The sequence below is a fragment of the Phyllobates terribilis genome, unplaced genomic scaffold, assembly GCF_046119375.1.
Source record: "Phyllobates terribilis strain yellow unplaced genomic scaffold, ASM4611937v1 Scaffold_10__3_contigs__length_209671492, whole genome shotgun sequence".
Taxonomy (NCBI): Eukaryota; Metazoa; Chordata; class Amphibia; order Anura; family Dendrobatidae; genus Phyllobates; species Phyllobates terribilis.
This window is the reverse complement of record NW_027362770.1, coordinates 140099762-140125465: the sequence shown is the minus strand read 5'-3', so window position 1 is coordinate 140125465 and position 25704 is coordinate 140099762. Positions and strand designations below refer to the sequence as shown.

The window sequence follows — 25704 nt, the reverse complement described above, 5'->3', positions numbered from 1 at the left end:
GCGATTTCTCATTTTTCCAACAAAATTTACAAAACCATTTTTTTTAGGGACCACATCACATTTGAAGTCACTTTGAGAGGTCTTTATGACAGAAAATACCCAAAAGTGACACCATTCTAAAAACTGCACCCCTCAAGGTGCTCAAAACCACATTCAAGAACTTTATTAACCCTTCAGGTGCTTCACAGGAATTTTTGGAATGTGGAAGAAAAAAAATGAACATTTTAACTTTTTTTCACAAAAATGTTACTTTAGACCCAATTTTTTTTATTTTCACAGGGGTAACAAGAAAAAATGGACCCCAAAATTTGTTGTGCAATTTCCCCTGGGCACGCAGATACCCCATATGTGGGGAAAAAACACTGTTTGGGCGCACGGCAGGGCTCGGAAGGGAAGGAGCGCCATTTGACTTTTTGATTGTAAAATTTGTTTGAATAATTAGCGGACGCCATTTTGCATTTGGAGAGCCCCTGTGTGCCCAAACATTGGAGCTCCCCCACAAGTGACCCCATTTTGGAAACTAGACCCCCCCAAGGCACCTATCTAGATGCATAGTGAGCACTTGGAACCCCCAGGTGCTTCACAAATTGATTCGTTAAAATGAAAAAGTGTTTTTTTTTCACTTTTTCATTTTTACAAATCAATTTGTGAAGCACCTGGGGGTTCCAAGTGCTCACTATGCATCTAGATAGGTGCCTTGGGTAGTCTAGTTTCCAAAATGGGGTCACTTGTATGGGAGCTCCAATGTTTAGTCACACAGGGCCTCTCCAAACGCGACATGGTTCCAATTTGTTAGCGGACACCATGTCGCGTTTGGAGAGCTCCTGTGTGCCTAAACATTGGAGCTCCCACACAAGTGACCCCATTTTGGAAACTATACCCCTCAAGGATTTTATTAAGGTGTATAGTGAACATTTTGAACCCAGAGGTACGACACAGAATTTGATAACATTAGGTCATCATATTGAATAAGTTGTCATTAGTCTTGAGCGCAAGTGCTTGCTACTTGAGTTTGCATCGAGTACTCAGGTATGCACCATGTACTGCGTGTGCTCGAGTGACATGCTCAAGTCCCCGCCCGGATGTTTCACGGTTATTTGACACCCAAAAAAAAACATGCGGGGATCGCTCGTGCATGGCAGGCAATCCCCGCAAAGTTTTTTGGGCCGTGAAGCATATGGGGCGGAGACTCGAGCATGTCACTCAAATACCCACGATACTCAATGCATACCAGAACACCCGATGCAAACTCAAGTAGCGAGCACTTGCGCTCAACACTAGTCGCCATATCGTCATCTTTTTTTCTTACTTTTGAAAAAAATCCCAACCCCAACCCTAACCCTAACCGTAGCACAACCCTAACCCTAGCACAACCCTAACCTGAGAGTTTATTTTTTACGCCGTTCCTCCTGCGGTATAAGTGATGAGATGACCTTTTTCTTCGGGTCGGTGAGACTACAGCGATACCAGAATCACATGGGGTTTTTATGACTGACAGCTGTCACACACTAAAAGACGCATTTTTTGTAAAATCTAGTTTTTGCATTTTGAGAGCTATAATTTTTCCAGATTTTGGCAGACAGTCATTTGACGGCTTGTTTTTTGCGGGATGAGTTGACGTTGTTATTAGTGCCATTTTCAGGCACGCGACATTTTTTGATCGCTTTCTATTCCGATTTTTGGGAGGCAGAATAAACAAAAACCAACAATTCAGGAATTGTTTTTTTTTTTTTTTAATTCTGTTCCGCGTGTGGTAAAATTGATAAGGCAGCTTTATTTTTCGGGTCAGTACGTTTACAGCGGTACCACATTTATATCGTATTTCTATGTTTTGCACTTTTACATAATAAAAGCAATTTTATAGAAAAAATTATTTTTTAGCATAGCTTTATTCTGAGAGCTATAACTTTTTTATTTTTCTGCTGATGGAGCTGTATGGTGGCTTGTTTTTTGCGGGACGAGATGACGTTTTCAGCGGTACCATTTTTATTTATACTTGTCTTTTTGATCGCGTGTTATTCCATTTTTTGCTTGGCGGTATGGTGATAAAGCATTGTTTTTTGCTTCGTTTTTTATTTTTATTTTTTACCGTGTTCACTGAAGGGGTTAACTAGTGGGACAGTTTTATAGGTCAGGTTGTTCCGGACGCGGCGATACCAAATATGTGTACTTTAATTGTGTTTTTTTTTATTTATTTATTTTTTAATAATAATATTTATTGATGGGTACATTATATTTTTATTTTTGGTGGATTATTTTTTTTATTTTTTTTTTAAATATTTTCACAATTTTTTTTCTTTATTTATTTTTTTTACTTTCTGATAGTTTTTATACTTTATTACTTTGTCCCACTATGGGACTTTCACTTTTTTTTCTCTGATCGCCTGTCTGGCACAGGAATGCAGCACCATCCCTGTGCCATGCAGGCTGTCAGCGCTGGACAGGGAGAAGATTGTTTGATGATGCACTGCGCATGTCCAAAAAATCTTCCTGCTGTCTGGTGACCCGGATGTTGTCATGACGACATCGGGTCGTCATGGCAACATCCTGGAAGCCACGGCAGACAGCGCTGGAAGCCGGAAGAGGAGGCGAGTATCTGCGATCACCTCCCCTTGCCACCGCAATGCTGCGATCGACTTCGATCGCAGCATCGTGGGGGTTAATGTGCGGGGAGCGGTGCAGGACCGCTCCCTGCACATAGTACCGGGTGTCAGCTGTGACAATTAGCTGACACCCGGCGGCGATCGCGCCCGCACAGCCTGTGTGCGCGTGCGATCGCCATGACGTACTAATACGGGTCTGGCTCTTAAGTCCCAGGGCACAGACGCGTATTAGTACGTCTATTGTTAAGGGGTTAAAGATTTTTCTGTATTTTCATGACTATGAAAATTGTACATTCACACTGAAGGCATCAAAACTATGAATTAACACATGTGGAATTATATACTTAACAAAAAAGTGTGAAACAACTGAAAATATGTCTTATATTCTAGGTTCTTCAAAGTAGCCACCTTTTTGCTTTGATGACTGCTTTGCACACTCTTGGCATTCTCTTGATGAGCTTCAAGAAGTAGTCACCGGAAATGGTCTTCCAACAATCTTGAAGGAGTTCCCAGAGATGCTTAGCACTTGTTGGCCCTTTTGCCTTCACTCTGCAGTCCAGCTCACCCCTAACCATCTCGATTGGGTTCAGGTCTGGTGACTGTGGAGGCCAGGTCATCTGGCGTAGCAGATGCCTTCAGTGTGAATGTACAATTTTCAAAGTCATGAAAATACAGAAAAATCTTTAAATGAGAAGGTGTGTCCAAACTTTTGGTCTGTACTGTATGTATGTGTTTATATATATATATATATATATATATATATATACATACATACATACATACATACATACATACATACATACATACATACATACACATACACATACACATACACATATACATATACATATACATACACATACCAAGTGACCGGTCCTCTATAAGAGTCAGTGGTATAGATGAGGAAGGTATTCATGGTAAAGAGTCTTCACTTATATACTTCATTGTATCCTCTCCATATAATAAGGAAAATGTATTTTTCAGCTCCTGACCATGTTCCTTTGAGGATACTGCGCTCCCAAGTGTATTTGTGTTTAAAGCAATATCCAGAATCTTTGCGGGAAGCCGAGGTGATCTGTGATCTGCAGCCACAAAACCCAGAGGTGTGTATACGTGGGCTTTACAATACTGCTATATACTCTGCAAAGCAGGGGTGTATCTGGGGGAATATGACTATGAAAACCCTATTTGTTTCATTAGGTACTAATTTATAAAAATCCTGTTTACTCTATTGGGCATAAATGAGCTAGAGGGGTTAATATAGAGGTATCACTCTGTATTTTGCGCCTCCCCTCTGAAGCAATTGTGTACCTGGTCAAATGTATATAAGGATCATTTGTTTTCTGCTTGTCACACCTGATGAAGATGGCCTTGTCCACCGAAACACGTTGTGTGTGTTAATAAATCAGTCATTTTAATTTAATTTTTGCCCTGTTATTGGCGCTCCAATATCGCTATTCACATTCACTATTCATTCAGACAAAATTGTTGGCACCTTCAACTTAATATTTGGTTGCACACCCTTTGGAATAAATAACTGCAATCAGTCGCTTCCTATAACCATCAACAATCTTCTTACACCTCTCAAATGGAATTTTCGAGTGCTCTTTTGCAAACTGCTCCAGGTCTCTCATATGTTAAGGCGTCTTCTTCCAACAGGAATTTTAAGATCTCTCCACAGGTGATCAATGGGATTTAGATCCGGAATCATTGCTGGCCACTTCAGAACTCTCCAGCGCTTTCTTTCCTTTCGTTTCTGGGTGCTTCTTGAAGTATGTTAGGGGGGAATTGTCCTGCTGGAATTCTCATGACCTAGGATACAAACCCAGCTTTCTGACACTGGGCACCACATTGCTATCCAGAATCCTTTAGTAACATTCAGATTTCATGATGCTTTGCACACAGTCAAGGAACCCAGTGCCAGAGGCAGCAAAACAACCTAAAAACATCTTTGAACCTCCACCATATTTAACTGTAGGTACTGAGTTTTTTCCTTTGTGGGCCTCATTCCGTTTTTGGTAAATAGTAGAATGATGTGCTTTACCAAAAAGCTCTATCTTCGCCTCATCTGTCAACAAGACGCTTTCCCAGAAGGATTTTGGCTTACTCGCGTATGTTTTGGCAAACTGCAGTGTAGTATTTTTATGTCTGTGTCAGCAGTGGGGTCCTCCTGGGTCTCCTGCCATAGCATTTAATTTCATTCAAATGTCGACGGATAGTTCGTGATGACACTGATGCACCCTGAGCCTGCAGGACAGCTTGAATTTCTTTGGAACTTGATTGGGGCTGCTTATCCACCATCAAGACTATCCTGCGTTGCAACCTTTCAGCAATTTGTCTCTGCCGTCCATGTCCAGGGAGATTAGCTACAGTGCTATGGGTTGTAAACATTTTAATTATGTTGCGCACCGTGGACAAAGGAACATTAAGATTTCTGGAGATGAACTTGTAACCTTGAGATTGTTGATATTTTTCAACAGTTTTGGTTCACAAGTCCTCAGACAGTTCTCTTCTCTTCTTTCTGTTTTCCATGCTTAGTGTGGCACGCACAGACACACAATGCAAAATTTGAGTCAACTTCTAGTGTGTCTGTGTGTGCCACACTAAGCATGGAAAACAGAAAGAGGAGAAGAGAACTGTCTGAGGACTGGTGTGGCTATTACTGGTGTGGCCATTAGGCCCTGTTCTGGGCATTCGGGCAAGGTGTGACTGCCCCGCCAATAGTATAATCTCTCAATAACCAAATGGGCAACTTTTTTTTTTTTTGTTCCCACCCCTTTGTTTTAATGCTTCCCTACTTGTATGCTTTGTGCCATTATTGATGACACCTATAAGAGCATCGATCGAATAATCACGTGAAATGGCCCCTGCTACATCAGTGGTTTCTGTTTTCCGAAGCTTCCGTGTTTCGTGCCTTCGCGAGTCATGCTTCAAAGTCTTATTTTTTTGTCAGCTGAAGTCGAGACTTGTTGACCTTTCGTAAATGATTTATGGGTCTGGAACATTGCGAGAGCTCAATACTGAGTCGTGCTGGAAAGACTAATGAATTGGGGATGCAGTGCACTAGTATGCAACCTGGAAGCACACGGAGCTACTCCTGACAGCCGGGGAATATTAATCTCATCCTGCACTCATGTTGATAGGAAAGCCCTCTAGTAATTTCTTATAGATGACCTGTCAGCTCTCTGATACATCCGTTTATTAAATGCACCCTATAAAGTGCTACGTCTGAAGCATCTTTTCACTGTGAGGTTCATTCTTTTCATAATACATTTTTGTTCCATAAGTTTAGCATATACGTCTTCAGAAGTAAATGGGAATGTACCAAAGTTGTATCCTCAGGATTTTATAATTAGTGGTCCAAAGTAATACAACAATAAAACATTGTTTTTCAACTTTCATGTTGTAATTTCAAAGAAAAAAACAGAAAAAACAGCATGTTCAGCAATAAATGCATCCCTAATTAATACTTGGTTGCACACCCTTTGACATTGCTGACAGCCTCTAAACGTTTCTTGTAGCCATCTATAAGCTTCTTGCACTTCTCAGCTGGATTTTTCTCCCACTCTTCCTTTGCAGTTTGTTCAAGCTCTTGAATGTTTGCAGGGTTCTTTTTCCCAATGGCAGATTTCCGCTCACCCCAAAGATTTGTTGGGATCTTGGGATTGAGGTGAGGACTCATTGCTGGCCATTTTAAAACAGTCCATTTTTTTTCTTTTTCAACCATTCCTGTGTACTTTTGGATATATTCTTTGGGCCATTGTCTAGCTGGAGGACCCATGATCTTCGACTCAAAACAAGTTTTCTTACACTGCATAGGACATTTCACTCTAAAATCTCTTGATAATTCTCTGATTTCATGATTCCTGTAATACGGTCAAGGCCTCCAGTACAGGACACATCAAAGCAACCCAACAGCATTATGGATCCTCCACCATGCTTAACTGTTGGTAAGGTGTTCTTTTCCCTATAAGCTTCATTGCGCCATCTGTTGCTTTACATTGCCAAAAAGCTCTATTTTTTGTTTCATCTGTCCACTGAACCTTTTCCCAGAAGGATTGTGGTTTGTCAAGGTACTCTTTGGCAAGGATCAGTCTTTTTTTTTATGTCTTTTCTTCAGCAATGGTTTCTTCCTTGGCCTTCGCCCATAAAGCTCTGCTTGGTTTAGTGTGCGTTGTATGGTGCTTGTTGAAACCATGACCCCAGACTGTTCGAGGTTGGCCTTCAGGTCTTTGGATGTTTGACGTGGTGTTTTTTCCACCATTCGCACCAACCTTCGAAGACCTCTCTCGTTAATTTTCCTCTAGGCAGGTCCTTGCCGGTTCCATGCTTGGCAAACTTCTTAATAACATTTTGCACTGTTGAAACTGGGATACCAAGGTCTTTAAAGATGGCCTTATACCCTTTGGAAGTCTTGTGTTTGCTAATAATAGCAGTTCTGATGTCCTCAGACAGCTCCTTTTGTCTTCACCATTGTGACAAAGGAACAGGGCCTACCATGTGCCTTTTTAAAACACTGAAGTCATCATTCATTGGCTAATTCATGTCACATGGGCACCGACAATTAATCACAGGTGAATCTCTTTTGTCATTTAGCACAGGAGAGTCAAAATGTGTTTGCATTCTAAATTAATGTAAAGGGTGCCAATACCAGTGACACAGCAAGCTTTAGGTTTTTCTATTTTTCCCTCCTATTGTCTTTTTGTTTTAAATTACTGCTTATCATTTGCTCTTTTGTATTTAACACGAGAGCGTAATTTTGGCTTCCTTTTTTTTTTTTTTGCGATGTTTACCGATATGGTTAATTATTTTTAATATTTTGATAGATTGGACTTTTCTGATTTCCGCACTACCACATATGTGTATTTATTTTTATCTTTATTTTTAATGATTGAGGGGAAATTTGATTGATTCTGAACTTTTGTTTCTTATTTATTTTATTTTTCACTTTTACTGATCTCTGTATATAGCAGAAATTACAGTCTCTCCTTTGAAGCCCAGCCATAGGCAAGATTTCAAGGGAGCTCCATGGTGACAACCATGGAGGTCTTCAACAGACCCCCAGCTGTCACAGCAACCCATCGGCTACCTGCGATCACATCACGGGCACGCTGATGGGTGCAAAGAATGATGTGAGTTGGTAGTCCATGGCTTCTGGACCAAAGCCATGCAGACCTGCCACCTGTGACATCTTTGGCGCTTCTTCTGATTAGTAAGCCATTACGATATCATTACTTTGTGGTGCGATGCACCCATGATGTCATGCCTGGCATAGTGGTCAAAATGGGCATTAGGGATGCCGCAGATTGTAGGAGGTCCGGTGGCCATGAACTATTGACGTGCCTGCTGACCAAGGTCTTGTGAATCTTTTTTTCTCAATTCTAGTCATGAGCTTACTCAATAGTTTTTCATGACGTGTTTGTTACTCGGATGCCATTATAGCCGATGGGCCACAGCTGATTAAAAGTGGCAACAATTGCCCACTAAATAGACCTGTCATACCTTTATATAGATGTCATATTATTCTACAGATGACTCCGTTTACGCTGGGTGCTTCTCTTGGAAACATAGGCCATTGGGTCAATGTGAGCATAACCTCATTCCTCCTGGGAATGTACAAATCAAATGACACCCGATAAGAAGGCCTTTTGAAAGAACTGTGTGCTTGAAGTAGGGACTTGTGGTCCAGACTTATTGAGATTGGAACCTCAACACCACAAAAGAAAATGAGACTGTGGGTCTTGTTATAGTGTAAATTTATTTTGAGCCGGCAAGGAGTCAAAAAAACTATTTGGTCCAGCGTTTTGACCGGGAGTGGTCTTTGTCAAGGACATCTGTTGCGGTTTACACCCTGCTTGTCGCATTTCCTACTTCCCGGCTCCTGCTCCACACAGGTCCTCCTTGACATGAAAGACATCTTACTTTTTACTTTATTGTCCTACCTTTTGTCTTTGCCCTTGACAAAGACTGTTCCCAGTCGAAACGTTGGACCAAATCGTTTTTTGACTCCTTGATGGATCAAAATAAATTTACACTACAACAAAGTTTTGTTTGCATCTCTTCTTTTCTCATTATGCTGTATTTCTCAGGGATACTACAGAAAGGGAATGACTTTCCTTTATATGGAAAAGAAGGAAGCGGCTCTTAAAGAATTTCACCGATGCCTATCCTTAAATCCACATTTTACTACAGCCCGTCATGAGATTGAACAGGTAACTCATTCTTTTGTGCTGATATAGAAAAACATGGCAGCTTTCCTACAAAAATAGCGCCAACCTTGTCCTTAGGTTTGATGTGGTATTGCAGCCCAGTTTTATACCTTTTAATGGAGGAAAGGGTAAGCTGCCACATCAGACACAAGCCATGGATCTGTATGGCGCTGACTTTTTTTTTTTTTTTGTATACCTTCATTAAGGCTGAAACTGTGTAGAAAACGATAGTAAGGTAAACCTCATCCTAGATGTCAAGAATTATTTGTAAAAGTTCTCCAAACCTTGGTAAAGCTTTGATCAGTGTAACACTGGTGGGTGTGGACCCACTTCACCATGGGCCAGGCTTACCCTGGGGGAGGCATGACTAGGTGTCTACTGGGTATTCACTAGAGCCTCTGATGGTGGGGATAGGCTTGGCCACCGGTAGACACAAGGTATCACGCCAAGTCTGGAGCTGCTGAACGGAGTGTCAGAGACACGGGTAAGAGGTATAGGTGGACAGAGGCAAAGACATGGTCAGACAATCCGAGGTCGGGGCGGACCGCACAGGATTGATACACAGAGCAATGGTCAAGAGTGGAGAGATTAGGATAAACGAGTTGGCAAAAAAGGAATAGGCCAATGAAAGTAAAGACTGAGCTACTAGGAAACTAAATTCATGTGAGGAGTGGAGGGTGGAGTCACCTGATATATCACCTGTGATAGGCCTAGGAAGCAGATCTCTGCAGGACAGAGTGGATACAAATTCCTGCTGAGTTTGACCGCCCCTCCCTATAGCCGGCTGGAAACAAGTGGAAGTGTTTCACAAGGCAGCTCAGAGAGGTGGTCAGGTACTGGGTGGAGCAGAGCAGAACACGCGTTGAGTAGGGCAGCGTTTAAAAGGCGTGTGAGTCTCCGGCTTAACTTTCAGACCTGCTCTTTAGACCTGTACAATTCTTTACTGTACAATTATTTCTTTTAGATATTAGATGACACAGGTTGTTCTGGGCCTTCATCTCTGGAAGATTTTATGGATGAGATTTCTCAAATCTCTAATCGGACCATGACTGACACCTCAAGCCTTATAGCTCCTCTTCAAGCTGCGACCATTGGCTCACAAGACTGCGGTATCGGCAATAAGGTAGCATGGCACAATGGAAAAAGTATGTATGCATGTAAAGATTTTTCTGTATTTTCATGACTTTGAAAATTGTACATTCACACTGAAGGCATCAAAACTATGAATTAACGCATGTGGAATTATATACTTAACAAAAAAGTGTGAAACAACTGAAAATATGTCTTATACTCTAGGTTCTTCAAAGTAGCCACCTTTTGCTTTGATGACTGCTTTGCACACTCTTGGCATTCTCTTGATGAGCTTCAAGAGGTAGTCACCAGAAATGGTTTTCACTTCACAGGTGTGCCCTGTCAGGTTTAATAAGTGGGATTTCTTGCCTTCTAAATGGGGTTGGGACCATCAGTTGTGTTGTGCAGAAGTCTGGTGGATACACAGCTGATAGTCCTACTGAATAGACTGTTAGCTGCTTTTTTCTTGCCATAATACAAATTCTAAGTAAAGAAAAACGAGTGGCCATCATTACTTTAAGAATTGAAGGTCAGTCAGTGTGAAAAATTGGGAAAACTTTGAAAGTGTCCCCAAGTGCAGTTGCAAAAACCATCAAGCGCTACAAAGAAACTGGCTCACATGAGGACCACCCCAGGAAAGGAAGACCAAGAGTCACCTCTGCTTCTGAGGATAAGTTTATGCGAGTCACCAGCCTCAGAAATCGCAGGTTAACAGCAGCTCAGATTAGAGACCAGGTCAATGCCACACAGAGTTCTAGCAGCAGACACATCTCTATGTAGCATCGGCGTCTCTGCCCCGTTCTAGGCAGAGACGCCGTCCCTCTCACCTCCCCGCTCCTGGCGCGGCGTCCTCCAGCGCTTCTCTCCCCGCTGCTTCCGGCACGCGCTCCTTCCCCGGCAGTGTGCTTAGGGCGCGCGCGCGCTCCCCCTCTCTTAAAGGGACCGCGCGCGCCGTCCTAAGGAGTCCCCGGCCAATTGCCGGAGGACCTCCCATATAAAAGGCACCTCCTCCAAAATGGAGGTGCCTGAGCAATGTTGTAGCACTGTTCACTACTCTGCTTCAGCCCTCAGGTCCCGTTGCCAGTTACCTGCCAGATACCTGCCAGATTCCTGCCAGTCTGCTGTCTAATTCCTGCCTGATATCCTGCTACCTGCCTGCTAGCCTGAGGTCCGACGGTCTGCCTTCCAACTTCTGTCAGTCTGTCTAAGGACCAGCTTGCCCGCTCACCTGGGAGCGCACATCTTCTACCTGCCTGCTTGCCTGAGGTCCGACGGTCTGCCTTCCAACTCCTGTCAGTCTGTCTAAGGACCAGCTTGCCCGCTCACCTGGGAGCGCTCATCTGCTGCCTGTCTGCTAGCCTACCAGGAGGCTCTGCCGTCACGTGCTGTGACCACCCGCCTGTCCAGAGACTCCTGCCCGCTCACCTGGGAGCGCTCATCTGCTACCTGTCTGTTGGTCTTCCTGGAGGCTCCGCCGTCACATGCTGTGACCACCCGATTATCCAGAGACTCTCGCCTGCTCACCTGGGAGCTCACGTCTATCATCTGCCGCCACAGGTCGTACCAATCCTTTACCCAGAGACTGCCCCGGTCACTTGCCGTGACCTCCTGCCCGTTCATCCAGAGACTGGCAACAAGCAGAAGAGACTTGTTTGGGCTAAAGAACACAAGGAATGGACATTAGACCCGTGGAAATCTGTGCTTTGGTCTGATGAGTCCAAATTTGAGATCTTGGTTCCAACCACCGTGTCTTTGTGCGACACAGAAAAGGTGAATGGATGGACTCTGCATGCCTGCTTCCCACCGTGAAGCATGGAGGAGGAGGTGTGATGGTGTGGGGGTGCTTTGCTGGTGACACTGTTGGGGATTTATTCAAAATTGAAGGCATACTGAACCAGCATGGCTACCACAACATCTTGCAGCGGCATGCTATTCCATCCGGTTTGCGTTTAGTTGGACCATCATTTATTTTTCAACAGGACAATGACCCCAAACACACCTCCAGGCTGTGTAAGGGCTATTTGACCAAGAAGGAGAGTGATGGGGTGCTACGCCAGATGACCTGGCCTCCACAGTCACCAGACCTGAACCCAATCGAGATGGTTTGGGGTTACATAGTTACATAGTTTATAAGGCCGAAAAAAGACAAGCGTCCATCCAGTTCAGCCTATTTCTTGTGCACTGCAGCTATTCCGCAGCGTTGATCCAGGGGAAGGCAAAAAAAAAACCATGCGGTATAGGCCAGTTTACATCATTGAGGAAAAATTCCCTTCCCGACTCCAATCTGGCAGTCAGATTAAATCCCTGGATTGATTAACTATCACTAAGCATAAGATGTAATTTTACTGTTCTCAAGAAAGGCGTCCAGGCCTCTCTTGAACTCATTAAGTGAGTTTGACATCACCACTTCCTCTCCCAGAGAGTTCCAGAGTCTCACGGCTCTGACCGTAAAGAATCCCCTTCTATGCTGGTGCAGGAACCTCCTTTCCTTCAGACGCATAGTGTGCCCCCTCGTCTTTGTCACCATCCTTGGTATAAACAGGTCATGGGAGAGATCTCTGTACTGCCCCCTGATGTATTTATACATGTTTATGAGGTCTCCCCTAAGCCTTCTCTTTTCCAATGTAAATAGGCCTAATTTTGACAACCTCTCTGGGTATTCTAGTCCCTCCATTCCCTTTATTACATTAGTCGCCCTCCTTTGTACCCTCTCTAGCTCCAATATGTCTTTCCTGAGCACCGGAGCCCAGAACTGTGCACAATATTCTAAGTGCGGCCTTACCAGCGCTTTATACAGAGGAAGAACAATGTTCTCATGCCCCTATTCCTCTTCTGATGCATGCCATGACTCTATTTGCCTTCGTAGCTGCTGCCTGACACTGGGCACTCCAATTTAATTTGCTGTTAACCAAGACGCCCAGGTCCTTCTCCATGTCAGATTTCCCCAACGGTTTCCCATTTAATATGTATGGGTGACTGCTGTTTTTCTTTCCCATGTGCATGACCTTACATTTATCGCCATTGAACCCCATCTGCCATTTTTTGGCCCAACTCCCCAATTTATCTAAATCCTCCTGTAGCTGTGCCCTGTCCTCATCTGTATTAACTACTTTACAAAGTTTAGTATCATCTGCAAATATTGCTATTTTACTATGCAACCCTTCCACTAGATCATTAATAAATATATTAAATAATATAGGGCCCAAGACAGACCCTTGAGGCACCCCGCTAGTAACCCTGACACCCCCTGAGCTTACTCCATTGATAACCACCCTCTGCTTTCTATCACTCAGCCAGCTATTTACCCACTAGCACACATTATCCCCCAGACCAAGCATTCTCATTTTATATACCAACCTTTTGTGTGGCACGGTATCAAACGCTTTGGAGAAGTCAAGGTATACAACATCCACTGACTCTCCCCGGTCCAGCTGTGAGCTCACCTCCTCGTAGAAGGCCATCAGGTTTGTTTGGCAGGAGCGATCCCTCATGAATCCATGTTGATATGGAGTTAGACAGTTATTATCATTAAGATATTCTACAATAGCATCTCTAAGAAATCCTTCAAACAATTTACCCACAACAGACGTTAAGCTGACTGGTCTATAGTTCCCAGGGTCACTTTTAGACCCCTTTTTGAATATTGGTACCACATTTGCTTGGCGCCAGTCAAGTGGGAAAGTCCCTGTCCATAAAGAGTGCTTGAATATAAGATACAGCGGTCTGTCTATCACATTACTTAATTCTTTTAGTACCCGGGGGTGTATGCCATCTGGGCCTGGTGACTTGTCTATTTTGATATTATTTAGGCGTTTCTGAACTTCCTCCTGGGTTAGGTGGGTGATATTTAGCGGAGGGTTTACTTTATCACTCTGCATTTCCTCCGATAAATTGTTTTCTTTTGTGAAAACAGTGGAGAAGAAGCTATTGAGTAGGTTTGCTTTACCCTCATCGCCCTCTATGATTTTACCCAGGTTATTTTTCAATGGGCCAACTCCATCAGTTTTAATCCTTTTACTGTTTATATAGTTAAAGAACAGTTTGGGATTCGTTTTACTTTCCTTGGCAATTAGTCTCTCTGTCTCCTCTTTTGCTATTCTTATTTGTTTCTTACAGATTTTGTTTTTTTCCCTATAAGATATTAGCGCTTCCTCGCTGCCTTCTTGTTTAAGTTTACCGAAAGCCCTTTTTTTGTTTTTCATTGCCCTCTTGACTTTCTTATTTAGCCACATTGGCTTCCTCCTATTCCTAGCCCTTTTATTCCCATAAGGTATGTACCTTCTACAGTGACTATGTAGGACTGTTTTGAAAATTTCCCATTTTCTATCCGTGCTCATATTACTGAAGATACTATCCCAGTCTATAAGGTGAAGGGCATCTCTTAGCTGATCAAACTTTGCCCTCCTGAAGTTCAGTGTTTTTGTGACTCCCTTGCTGGGCACCCTACTGAAGCTCATGTGGAATTGTATAATGTTGTGGTCACTATTTCCCAGGTGCCCCCCGACCTGCACCTCAGTTATTCTGTCTGGCCTGTTAGTTAATATTAAGTCTAAAAGGGCCGTCCCTCTAGTTGGTTCCTGCACAAGTTGTGACAGATAATTGTCTTTGATAATTGACAGAAACCTGTTTCCTTTCTGAGATCTACAGCTTTCGGTTTCCCAGTCTATGAGCTGGACCGCAGAGTGAAGGCAAAAGGGCCAACAAGTGCTAAGCATCTCTGGGAACTCCTTCAAGATTGTTGGAAGACCATTTCCTGTGACTACCTCTTGAAGCTCATCAAGAGAATGCCAAGAGTGTGCAAAGCAGTTATCAAAGCAAAAGGTGGCTACTTTGAAGAACCTAGAATATAAGACATATTTTCAGTTGTTTCACACTCTTTTGTTAAGTATATAATTCCACGTGTGTTAATTCATGGTTTTGCTGCTTTCAGTGTGAATGTACAATTTTCATAGTCATGAAAATACAAAGAAATCTTTAAATGAGAAGGTGTGTCCAAACGTTTGGTCTGTACTGTGTATGTATGTATGTATGTATGTATGTGTGTGTGTGCAATGGCGTCACTTGTAGCAATGGGTGATGTTGGCTTCATAGGCAACAAGGTAACAGGATGTGAACAATGTGACTTTGATCTTTGTACGTCGTCCTCCAGAACTGTGTTTCTTAATGTTCCTACACCAAGTAAACTACAAATTAAATCCCATTCCTCTGGAGGCTATGATCCTACTCTGTGCTGACAATGAAAAGAACAGAATGAACGCAGTGCGAGTACCTGATACACGTGGCTTGTACTTCCCTCGGGTACATGTACTACATAAGTGGAGAACAGAGCCCCGGAAAATCTCTTGATCAGTTGAAATCAGTTCTCACTAGGTTGTATATTTGTTTCCCAAATGGCCGATGCAGAGGAAATGAAGGAATACATGCCATTCTAATCAAGTTAGTGGCCAATCTTTTATATCATGGACAGGCTAGGTCCACTAGGCTAGAGTGATTTTTACTAGTAGCCCTTTGCTCCAGGGAAAGTTAGTGTAAAACTATTAGCCACATACTCTACATTGTCTTGAAAACGTATTCATACCCTGTAAAGTCTCCCACGTTACCCCCAAAAACTTAAATGTATTTTATTGGGATTTTATGGGATATACCAACACAAAGTAGCAAGTATCTGAAGTATAAAGGAAATGATACAAGGTTTTCTAAATATTTAAAAAATGTAAATCTAAAATTGTGACGTGCATTTCTATTCAGCCCCCCCCCCCAAGAGTCAATACTTTGTAGGACCTTCTTTCATTGTAATTACTGTTGCAGGTCTTTTGGGGTCTGTCTCTACCAGCTTTACACATCTAGAGGCTGAACTTTTTGCTCGTTCTTCTTTGAAAGCTCGCTCTCTCAGTGAGATTGGAGGAGATATCTGTGATCAGCAATTTCCAAGTCTTGTCACAGATTCTCAATGGGATTTAGGTCTGGACTGCGACTGAACCATTCACACACATGAATATACTGTACATTGATCTAAATCATCCTTTGTAGCTCTGGCAGGATGTTTAGGGTCGTTGTCCTGATGAAAGGTGAACATACTCCCCAGTCTCAAGTTTAGCTTGCCCTGTATTTAGCTTTATCCATCTTTCCATCAGCTCTGTCCTCCTTCCCTGTCCCTGCTGAAGTAGAGCCTCCCCACAGCATGATGCTGCTACCACCATGTTTGACGGTAGGGATGGTGTTTTCAGGATGATGCGCAGTGTTAGTTTTCCACCACACACATAGTGTTTTGCGTTTAGCCCAAAAAGTTCTACTTTAGTCTCATCTGACCAAAACACCTTCTTCCACATGCTCGCTCTGTCCCCAAATGGCTTTTTACAAACTGCAAACAGTACTTCTCACTTGCTTTCAAAAATGTCTTTCTTCTTGCCACTTTTCTATAAAGGCCAGATTTGTGGAGTATACGACTAATAGTTGTCTTGTGGACAGATTTTCCCACTTGAGCTGTGGATCTCTGCAGCTCTTCCCGAGTGGCAATGGGCCTCCTGGCTGCTTCTCTAATTAGTGCACTCCTTGCTTGGGATGTCCATTTAGGTGGACGGCCATGTTTTGATAGGATTGCAGTTGTGCCATACTCCTTCCATTTTTGGATGATGGATTGAATAGTGCTCCATGAGACATTCAGAGGTTGGGCTATTTTTTTTTAGAACCTAACCCTGTTTTACTCTTCTCTACAACTTTATCCCTGACCTGTCTGGTGTGTTCCTTGGTTTTCATGATGTTGTTTGACCCCTAATGTTCTCAAACAAACCTCTGAGGTCTTCACAGAACAGCTGTAGTTATACTGAGAATAAATTACACACAGGTGGACTCAATTTACTAATCATGTGACTTATGGAGGCAATTGGTAACTCAAAATTTTATTTAGAGGTATCAGACTACAGGGGACTGCATATAAATACACATCACAATTTTACAGATTTATATTTTTTAAAATAATTAAAAAACCCTGTATCATTTTCTTTAAACTTCACAAATACGTTCTACTTAGAGTTGGTATATCAAATATAAGCGCAATAAAATACATTTAAGTTTGTGGGTGTAACATGAAAAATGTGGAAAAGTTCACGGCTTATGAGTATATTTTCAAGGCACTGTAATGGCCTGAAGTATCCTGAAGTTCCCAAATGACCCTCATGTAACCACATTAGTAGCATATACCTAAAGGGGGCTGTGCTACAGATTTTATATTGTTACCCCTGTGATTTAAGGGGCGCCTCTGTATATATTTAAGCTTTATAGGGAAAGGCTCAGCTGGATAAAGAAAAAAAGAAGATGGACTCCTCCCTGAAATCCTCCGCCTTCTGCTCTGACAGTCTCATTGATATCAGAATGTACTTATTTGGAGTACAGATGATGGCAGTGATGAGTTAGCTCAGCACCTGTGTCCTCAGATCAGATTGATTTCCTGTTGCAGCCCATCCACAAAGTTAGTGAAATACACAGGTGCTGAGCTGACCCATCACTGCCATCATCTGTACTCCAAATGATTACATTCTGATATGAATGCAGATGAAAACAGTCGAATAGACTGGGGAAAAGCAGAGGATAGAAACCACTCAATTGCAATTTTTTTTTTTTTTTTACAGGAATAAAGACTAGAGATGGGCAAACCTGTGAAGGTTCGGCTCACTTGTCAGCCGCAGTCCAAATAGCGAGGATCCCACGACGATCCCATGAATAGAACGGCCATATTGTGAAATGTGACCGCTCTATTCAGCAGCCGGCAATACACTGACGCTCATTGCTGGCAAATGAGTTCAGCACATGCGTGGTGAGAACTTTCCCCCGCTCACGCTGATGTCATTGAGTTGAACTGAGTTCATGTGATGTGAACCCGGCTCAGCTTATTGACGGCACCGCGAGTCACTGAGGAGCGCAAGCATGCTTGCGCTCCTCAGTGTCTCTGCAGGATGGCAGGCTGGATGGTCGCGTCCAGCTACGATCCAGCCTGTCATCTAGATGTAGCAGAGCTGGACATGTCGTGGGACACATGGAGTCTATTCTTTACGTCGGAAAGGTGAGGATGAGGTTGGTTTATTTTATTTTTATTATAGGTGACAATGGCTTCATTGTCACCTGTAATAAAAGTAGGTGCTCGGTACGGACCTCGAACTTTAGTGTTCGGATTCACCCATCACTAATAAAGACCAATCACATAAAGTGATTTGCAAAGTTTCATAACTTTCCATGCTGGACAAACTTATTAAAAAAATAAATTTAGTTACTCTTTAATGTTACTTATTCTGCAACTAAGGCTGTGTTTAGATCTCCTAATCTGTACCTCAAAAGTATAAGTTGGGTATATTTCCTGGAGATAACTAGAAGTGACATATATTGATTCAAATAAAAAATTATTTTATTAAATATCTCAAAATTGTTAAAAAACAGACAAGGTGCAGCGAGATTGGCGCCAAATTTAAACAACGCTCCTCTGATTGGTCGCTGACGGCAGATGCGACCAATCAGCGAGATTGGCGCCAAATTTACGCTCTGCTGATTGGTCGCGGCTGCCAGCGATATGGGCGGCAAATTTAAACCCCGCTCTACTGATTGTTCGCGGCCGGCCTCCGTGACCAATCAGCAATTTTGTTGACAAATTTAAACAACGCTCTGCTGATTAGTCGTGACCAATCAGCGATATTGGCGCCATATTTAAACACCGCTCTGCTCATTGGTCGCGGTTACCGGTCACGAATAACCAGCATTATTGGCGACAAATTTAAATACCGCTCTGCTGATTGGTTGCGGCCGCCGGCTGTGACCAATCTGCAATATAGGCGCCAAATTTTAACACCGCTTTACTGATTGGTCACGGTTGCCGGCCTCGACCAATCAGCGATTTTGGCGCCAAATTTAAACACCGCTCTGCTGATTGCGCCCGGTCGGCCGCATACATATTCTAGAATACCCGATGATATATATATATAATAATATATTTTTAATGATATGTTCTCATCCTACTGCAGAACGAGGATTCTCAGAAGTGATTTCTTTGACTAACCAATGCTGGGGGGCCCCCTAGTGTATGAATGATTGTACTCCTGTGTATACTTCCTGCTAATCCGGAATTAGTATAGAGGTTTCTGTGATTTTACAGAGTAAATGCAGAATTAGCTTAGAGAAAAATGCACGTATCAGCTTGATGCTTCTTATTGATATCTATGGAGGTTTTATGTAGCGTTATGGATAGACACACAACTCGGTGGAGAAGATTTATTAAAACTAGTGCAAAAAGAAAAAAAAAATGCTTTCATGGGTAATCCTACACTTTTCCTTTGTACTATCATTGGTAAATGAACTCCACAGGATACGCCACAAATGTCTGATGGATTACATCAATAAAAGTGAATGGAGAGAGCTGTGGACATGTGAGGTCATCTGTCTATTCATTCTCCTTCTCGCTGGTCTTGATTGAGATCTGGGAACCCCTGTTTTCCACATAGGTGTGTATGCCAGAAATGGGACCCTATAGGCAATGTGATCGTGTAAGGGTCACACATTGAACTTTAGGAGTAAGGGTACACCAGGGACAAAAGGTTCCACACAGTGAACACACAGCCTTATGGTGTCTATACACATGAAAGTTCAATTTGGCCAAAACCCTCAGCTGTAAGTAATATTCGATCTGTGGGATTTTTAATATACACATTTACGAGAGTGTTTTTTAAAGAGGGCCTGTAAATTGCTATAAATTTGCAATTGTGTTTTATGTCCAAAAAACACTCATTCATCGTGCATGACATCTTATAGGTGAGCGACAAAAATCTCGTTAATCTATTGTGTTTTGTAAATGGAGATTGCTTGCTTGTTCAACGATTGTACCGGCGAAAAACGAAAAGTGGAATGATCGCTGTTCAACCATACCATTCACTGTTCTCTTCCTGTATAAACCCTTTTTTGACACCGTGAGTTACGATCACATCGTTTAAACGATAATCTGTTCCTCTAAATTAACCCTTAAGAAATCACTTCGCCTTGCCTTAAAGGGAATCTTTCACCAGATTTTTGTTATGTAATCTGAGAGTGGCATGATGTAGGGGATGAGACTCTGATTCCACCGATTGTATCATTTACTAGGCTGTGTTTTGCTGTTTCAATAAAATCAGTGTTTTATCAGCAGGAGATTATCATTACAGGACTAGGTGCCTCTTGGTCCAACCGCGCCCCCACCTCTACACAGAGCAGCCAATCGGTGGTGTGGGCGGAGTTATACACAGCTCAGCATTCCGAGATCGGCAGAGAAAACTGTAATTCTATCACGACTGCTGCACCCACTGAACTAAGTGATACATCACTGGAATCAGGGTCTCTACCTCTACATCATGCTGCTTTCAGATTACAAAGCAAAAACCTGCCGAAAGATCCCTTTAAACTCACCTGCTAGGCTTTTCTAGTGTGTAGTAGATGTGATTGGAAAGTATGGTGGCCAAAATATTTCCTTATAAATTTTTTTATAAGGAAACCTCCAATTTTTCTAACATGAGTGTGTTTGGGCATCGCCTAATAGCGTTACTGTGTACGGGGGAGTCAGGGTAGCTAGATTTGGCCGACAGCTATCTCTTGTGTATGGTCACTTTTGTCCTGATTTTGGGGCTTTTTTTTAATGGAAGGGGGACAACGCAGCCCTCCACGTGATTCCTTTATGCTTGCCAACCTGTAAGTGAATTTCTGGGGATATATGATATGGTTGTTCCATATGAATCTCAGTTTTTATGTATCATGGAGCTGTATTGTGAGGTTCCCTTGTATTTGCCCCTCAGGGTGATGGAGACGAGAGGATTCCCCCATTTGCCCTGCCTTGTTATCAGTCAGCGACTGCCTTATATCAAGAGCAAAGGAAGAGGAAGGAGATGGACGGGTCATCCCTACCAGACAAGGAAGGAAAAGGTAAGCATTTGAGATTGACAGGTCAGTACTGCATGGAAATGGAAAGCAATATAGGGTCATTTATCACGGCAAGTATTAAAGAGAATCTATAATCAGAAAATTATCTATTGTTTTAAATCATTTTTTTGCGTTACATGTCTTTTTTTTTTTTTTTTTTTTTTTTTTTACCATGTTTCTTTTTTTTTCATATCACAATCTTTATTAGAAAAAGTCCCATATTTGCAATCTTACGATTTTCACACTGGCCCCTGGGGCTTTTTTTTGTTTTTTCTTAGATTCATACCTCCTTTCCTTTCAGGAAGAGTTTTCAGCAGTCTCATTATCATCAGAGGCAGGGTTACATTGACAGGTTAAACATTTTATACACAGCTGATAACACAGGATCCACGAATCACATTAGACAATGTCACAGCTGACCTCCTCCCCCTCCCTTCACAATGACCTTTGCACACGCTCATTAGATGCTTCAGTACAAAAGATGGCGGGATTTGTTCATTGTGGCTAATGTACATGTCAATTCCCTGAAAAAAACAGGAAGTTAGAGTCTAAAACTTCCCCGGTGGCTAGTGGTAAAATTGCAACATTTTTATTTTTAATAAAAATTATGATAAGGGAAAAAAATTACAATTTAAAAAAAAAAAAAAAAAGACATTTAACACAAAAACCTGAATTAAAGAAAGTTCGTTTTCTGATTCTCTTTAAGTGTGTGCCATGTAAAACCACATTTTCAACTCCTAATTGTCGGCCTAAAGGAAAGGTGTCCATACACAAAAGTTCAACCTACTAATTAAGTTGTGTCCTAACTTTCCCTAGACAGCAGATATCTGGGAAAAGAAGAATCAGGCATGTTGTATTTTAATATTCCCAATACATTTTTACATGCAGAATAGTTGTCATCCAAATGAAAAATGTGTCCGACAGCTCTCTTAAAAGAGTTGTCAGCCCAAACTGACCCTATAAGCTAAAGACACAGCCTTGTGGGGTTTGTAGTCCCTTTAGTGATCTAATCCCTGCAGAAACTGACGTTTAATCAAACATGCTAATTAGGGTGCTCAGTGCACCTTTGGTGTAGCCAAGAGGCTCCGTGCTCTGCTCCGCCCACTGGTTTTGCCTGTTCCTGCCTACATCACTGATGATTGGCAGCGCTGCCTTGTTTGGAGCAAGCACTGTCTACAGCTGAATCAGAAGTGAGAGAGGCAGGGACATCCAAAATCAGTGGGTTGAGCAGAGCACCAAGACTCTTGGCTACACCCTGGGTGCACCAAGCACACTAATTGGCATGTTTTATCAAACTTCAGTATCTACGGAATGGAGGCGGCAATTAGAGCACTACAGGTGCAATTTTTATAAGAGCTACATCCCCTAAAAGGCTATGTGCTTAGCTTATAGTGTCAGTTTAAGAGGAAAGACTCGCTTTAAAGTGTAGGGTAGACTTTAAGGGGTTATCCGGTGAAAAGAAGCATCACCTATCCATTAGACAGATGATAACTTTTTGGGGGTGTGATGACTGGGATCTCTACTGATTGACAGAACAAAGCACTTTGTATCCCCATATGAAAGGAGCGTCAGTTCTCATGTATGACCACCACTTTCTATAAATTCCCTATTGGGCTGCGCTCTGCTTTTTTCAGCACCCCCATAGAGAATGAATAGCGTTTTGGTCGGGGGTCCAACCTGCAGCTCTTTTTTTGTAACTGGGGATAAAAATTCTTTATTACGCCAATCGGTGCGGGTCCCAGTGGTCGGACACCAAATTTATCTAGCGGATACATTCTTTTTTTTAACTGGAGGACAACCCTTCAAGACTCAATATAAGCCGTGACAATGACCATAACCTACGGGTGGGACGGCAGGGGCAGGTTCAGGTAGAAAATGCTGTTAATCTGACACAGACCGCCCCCAGCGTTGCCTTCTTTTAACCCCTTACTGGCTGTATTGGTTACCAATCACAGACTGTCACCAAGGGAGAAGTATAATTCTTTCACATGGACAGTCACTAACTGGCTCACCCATACACTAAACACCACACCCCGGGCAAGTTATCCATGGACATGGATACAGAGCTGGCGGAAAAATTCTCCCCCCCCCCCCCCCCAATTATCAGGACTGGAACACAAAGTGTATAGTCTGGGGACCACCATTCTCCTCTAAAGGATGATTTGAAGATATTTCTTTAATAAAGTGTCGTATGACAGCACACAGAAAGCCTACTCTTAGATTTTCCCAGTTTTATATGAATAGCGCTTATTCATCTACTATATAATTGTCTTATCCCGTCTGTCTGTCCTGGAAATCCCGCGTCACTCATTGGTCCGGCAGCGGCCAATCAGCGCCGCGGGATTTCTGAAAAAAGCGGCTCATCTGCGGGACGGAGCTCAGCGACGATGCAGCCGGGAGATGACCGGCGCGAGGCGCTCATCTCCCGGCCGCTAGCAGCAGAAGGACCCCGACCGCCGGACCCATCTGCGGGACGGAGATGCAGCCGGGAGATGAGCGGCGCGAGGCGCTCATCTCCCGGCCGGTAGCAGCGGAAGGACCGCCGGCGTTGCTGACCTCCATGCGGAAGGGAGGACCGGGGAGCGGCGCTGCGGGTCGGGATACTTCTGCTGCGAGCGCCCGCTCATGTCCCGGGTTCTCGCTGCGGAAGTACCCGCACAGGCAGAGCCGCTCCCCGGTCCTCACCAAGACGATTCGATGATTGGTCGTGGTCTTCGGACCCGACCAATCACTGATCTTGCCGCAAAAGTTAAACACTACTGTGCTGATTGGTCGCGGACGCTGCCCGCGACCAATCACCGATTTGGGCGCCAAATTTAAATATCGGCCGCGACCAATCACCGATCTTGGCTCCGCATTTAAACACCGCTGTGCTGATTGGTCGCCGACACTGGGCGCGACCAATCACCGATTTTGGCGCCATATTTAAATAGAGTCCGCGACCAATCAGCACAGCGGTGTTTAAATGTGGAGCCAAGATCGGTGATTGGTCGCGGCCGATATTTAAATTTGGCGCCCAAATTGGTGATTGGTCGCGGGCAGCGTCCGCGACCAATCAGCACAGTAGTGTTTAACTTTTGCGGCAAGATCAGTGATTGGTCGTGGGCCAAGACCGCGACCAATCACCGATTTTGTGCGGCACATTTAAATAGCGGCCACGACCAATTGGATGTCAGCGCCGCTCCCCGATCCTCCCTTGACACCCTAGCCGCATGGATGTCAGCGGCGCTGCCTGTGCGGCTACTTCCGCTGCGAGAACCCGGGACATGAGCGACTGCTCGCAGCAGAAGTATCCCGACCCGCAGCGCCGCTCCCCGGTCCTCCCTTCACACCCTAGCCGCTGATGTCCCCACAGTATCCGCATGGTGTTAAAAATCGCTGATTGGTCTCTGGCGCTGGCATGTGAGGAATGTGTAAGAAATAGACATTCCTCACATGTATTAAATCTGTCAAACAGTCGCAAATCATGCACACGGGAGTGATTCAAACATAACACTGAGCAGCTGTAACTACTCGGTGCTCGGCCCAAGCATACTCAGCGAAAGGGTTAACAGAACATACTCGCTCATCACTAATCCTAAGTCATCTGGAAAGGCTTGTTAAAGGCTCGATATTGACTTGTAAGATTGCTACTTCCAATAGGTGGAGATAGAGTTCAAGTCACTATACAAAGAGATATTGTCAACTCACCCACAAGGCAATCCGAGGCACGGAATCAGCTGTGCGGCCGAGATCCAAGGAACAAAGATTTATTCCAGCGTCAGGATTTAATAAAAATGTAGAACTTTATTAGTAGAAAAAATGTAAAAACATCACCTTAGGTCACAACCTCACCCGAATTCATGTATAAATGCTTTAGCCTTTTGTCCTTAGTCATTAGTAAATCCTGACGCTGGAATAAATCTTCGTTCTATAGAGTTCAAGTCCTCCTTCACTCTGAAGAGGCAATTTGCATATTTTAATTTCCCAGAGAAACATGCATGGCCTAAAAGTCTCCTCACTCTGACATGCCAGCCCTGGCTTGCCACTCTCTGCAAGGAGAAACCTTAACGCTTAGATCCCAGTCACTGACAGCAAAGATGGTCACAATACTGAGGAAAACACAACGTATATTAGAAAGTTGTATCTGTCTATTAAAACGTCCGCTCCAAACTAGGCACTTTCAGAAGGCTGCAAAAAAATAAAAACTGTTTAGGAAACAAAAAAGACCTCCAATAACTTTTTCCACTTGAAAATTTCTGACAACCTCAAAAAAAAAAACCTTTGGCCTTTGATTGCTGTTGGGCGAATGCTTGCTCTGCTGTTATGTTTGCCATTCCCTCCCCCCTTCATAGGAAAACTCACCCATCTTGGACTTGTGTGCAAATGTTTTTAATGGGGAGAGGGGAGTAAACCCCTGCGAAACACCTCTTTTATGGCTTTTACCTTGGGGAAAAAAAACGATCCGGAGTTGCCCAATCCTTTTTTTTTTTCTTTCTCCCAGTTTGGTCTGTTAAGGGATATTGAGGAGACCCCAATACATTGTACACAATATACGGGCGCTCTGATGTGATGCCAGACCACCCACGACTTTCTGCCATACTTCATCTGGAATCGTCTCCTCTTGAAATCCTATTAGCGCTTTGCCCTCTTATTTCTGTCTCCCATCGCCTCATTCATTTCATGTCCGTAAATGCTCAGAGAGATGAGTCATGGCGGTTCTGCGTCTGCTCCTATTGTCTCCAGGCCATAAAATGGATAAAAAGATCTACATGATACACTGCTGCGTACAAGCCGTCCTCCTGCTTCTCATATTTCATATCTTACTCCCCCTCGGGAAGTGATTATTTGGCGGTTCCTAACTGCGCAACTATTGCTATATGTAAAAAAAAAAAAAAAAATTGTATCAAAATCGA

At 43.2% G+C, this 25704-nt stretch overlaps 1 protein-coding gene across 3 annotated transcripts in view; it reads left to right on the top strand.

Annotated features, from left to right (window-relative positions):
- LOC141164504 (LON peptidase N-terminal domain and RING finger protein 1-like) overlaps positions 1-25704 on the top strand; it is a 307283-nt gene that overhangs the window by 20624 nt on the left and 260955 nt on the right. For all 3 annotated transcript variants that reach the window (XM_073649847.1, XM_073649848.1, XM_073649846.1), the window contains exons 2-5: positions 3588-3706; positions 8693-8815; positions 9777-9935; positions 20686-20812. In XM_073649847.1, the coding sequence (XP_073505948.1) occupies positions 3588-3706; positions 8693-8815; positions 9777-9935; positions 20686-20812 (528 nt within the window). The remainder of the gene's footprint in view (positions 1-3587; positions 3707-8692; positions 8816-9776; positions 9936-20685; positions 20813-25704) is intronic.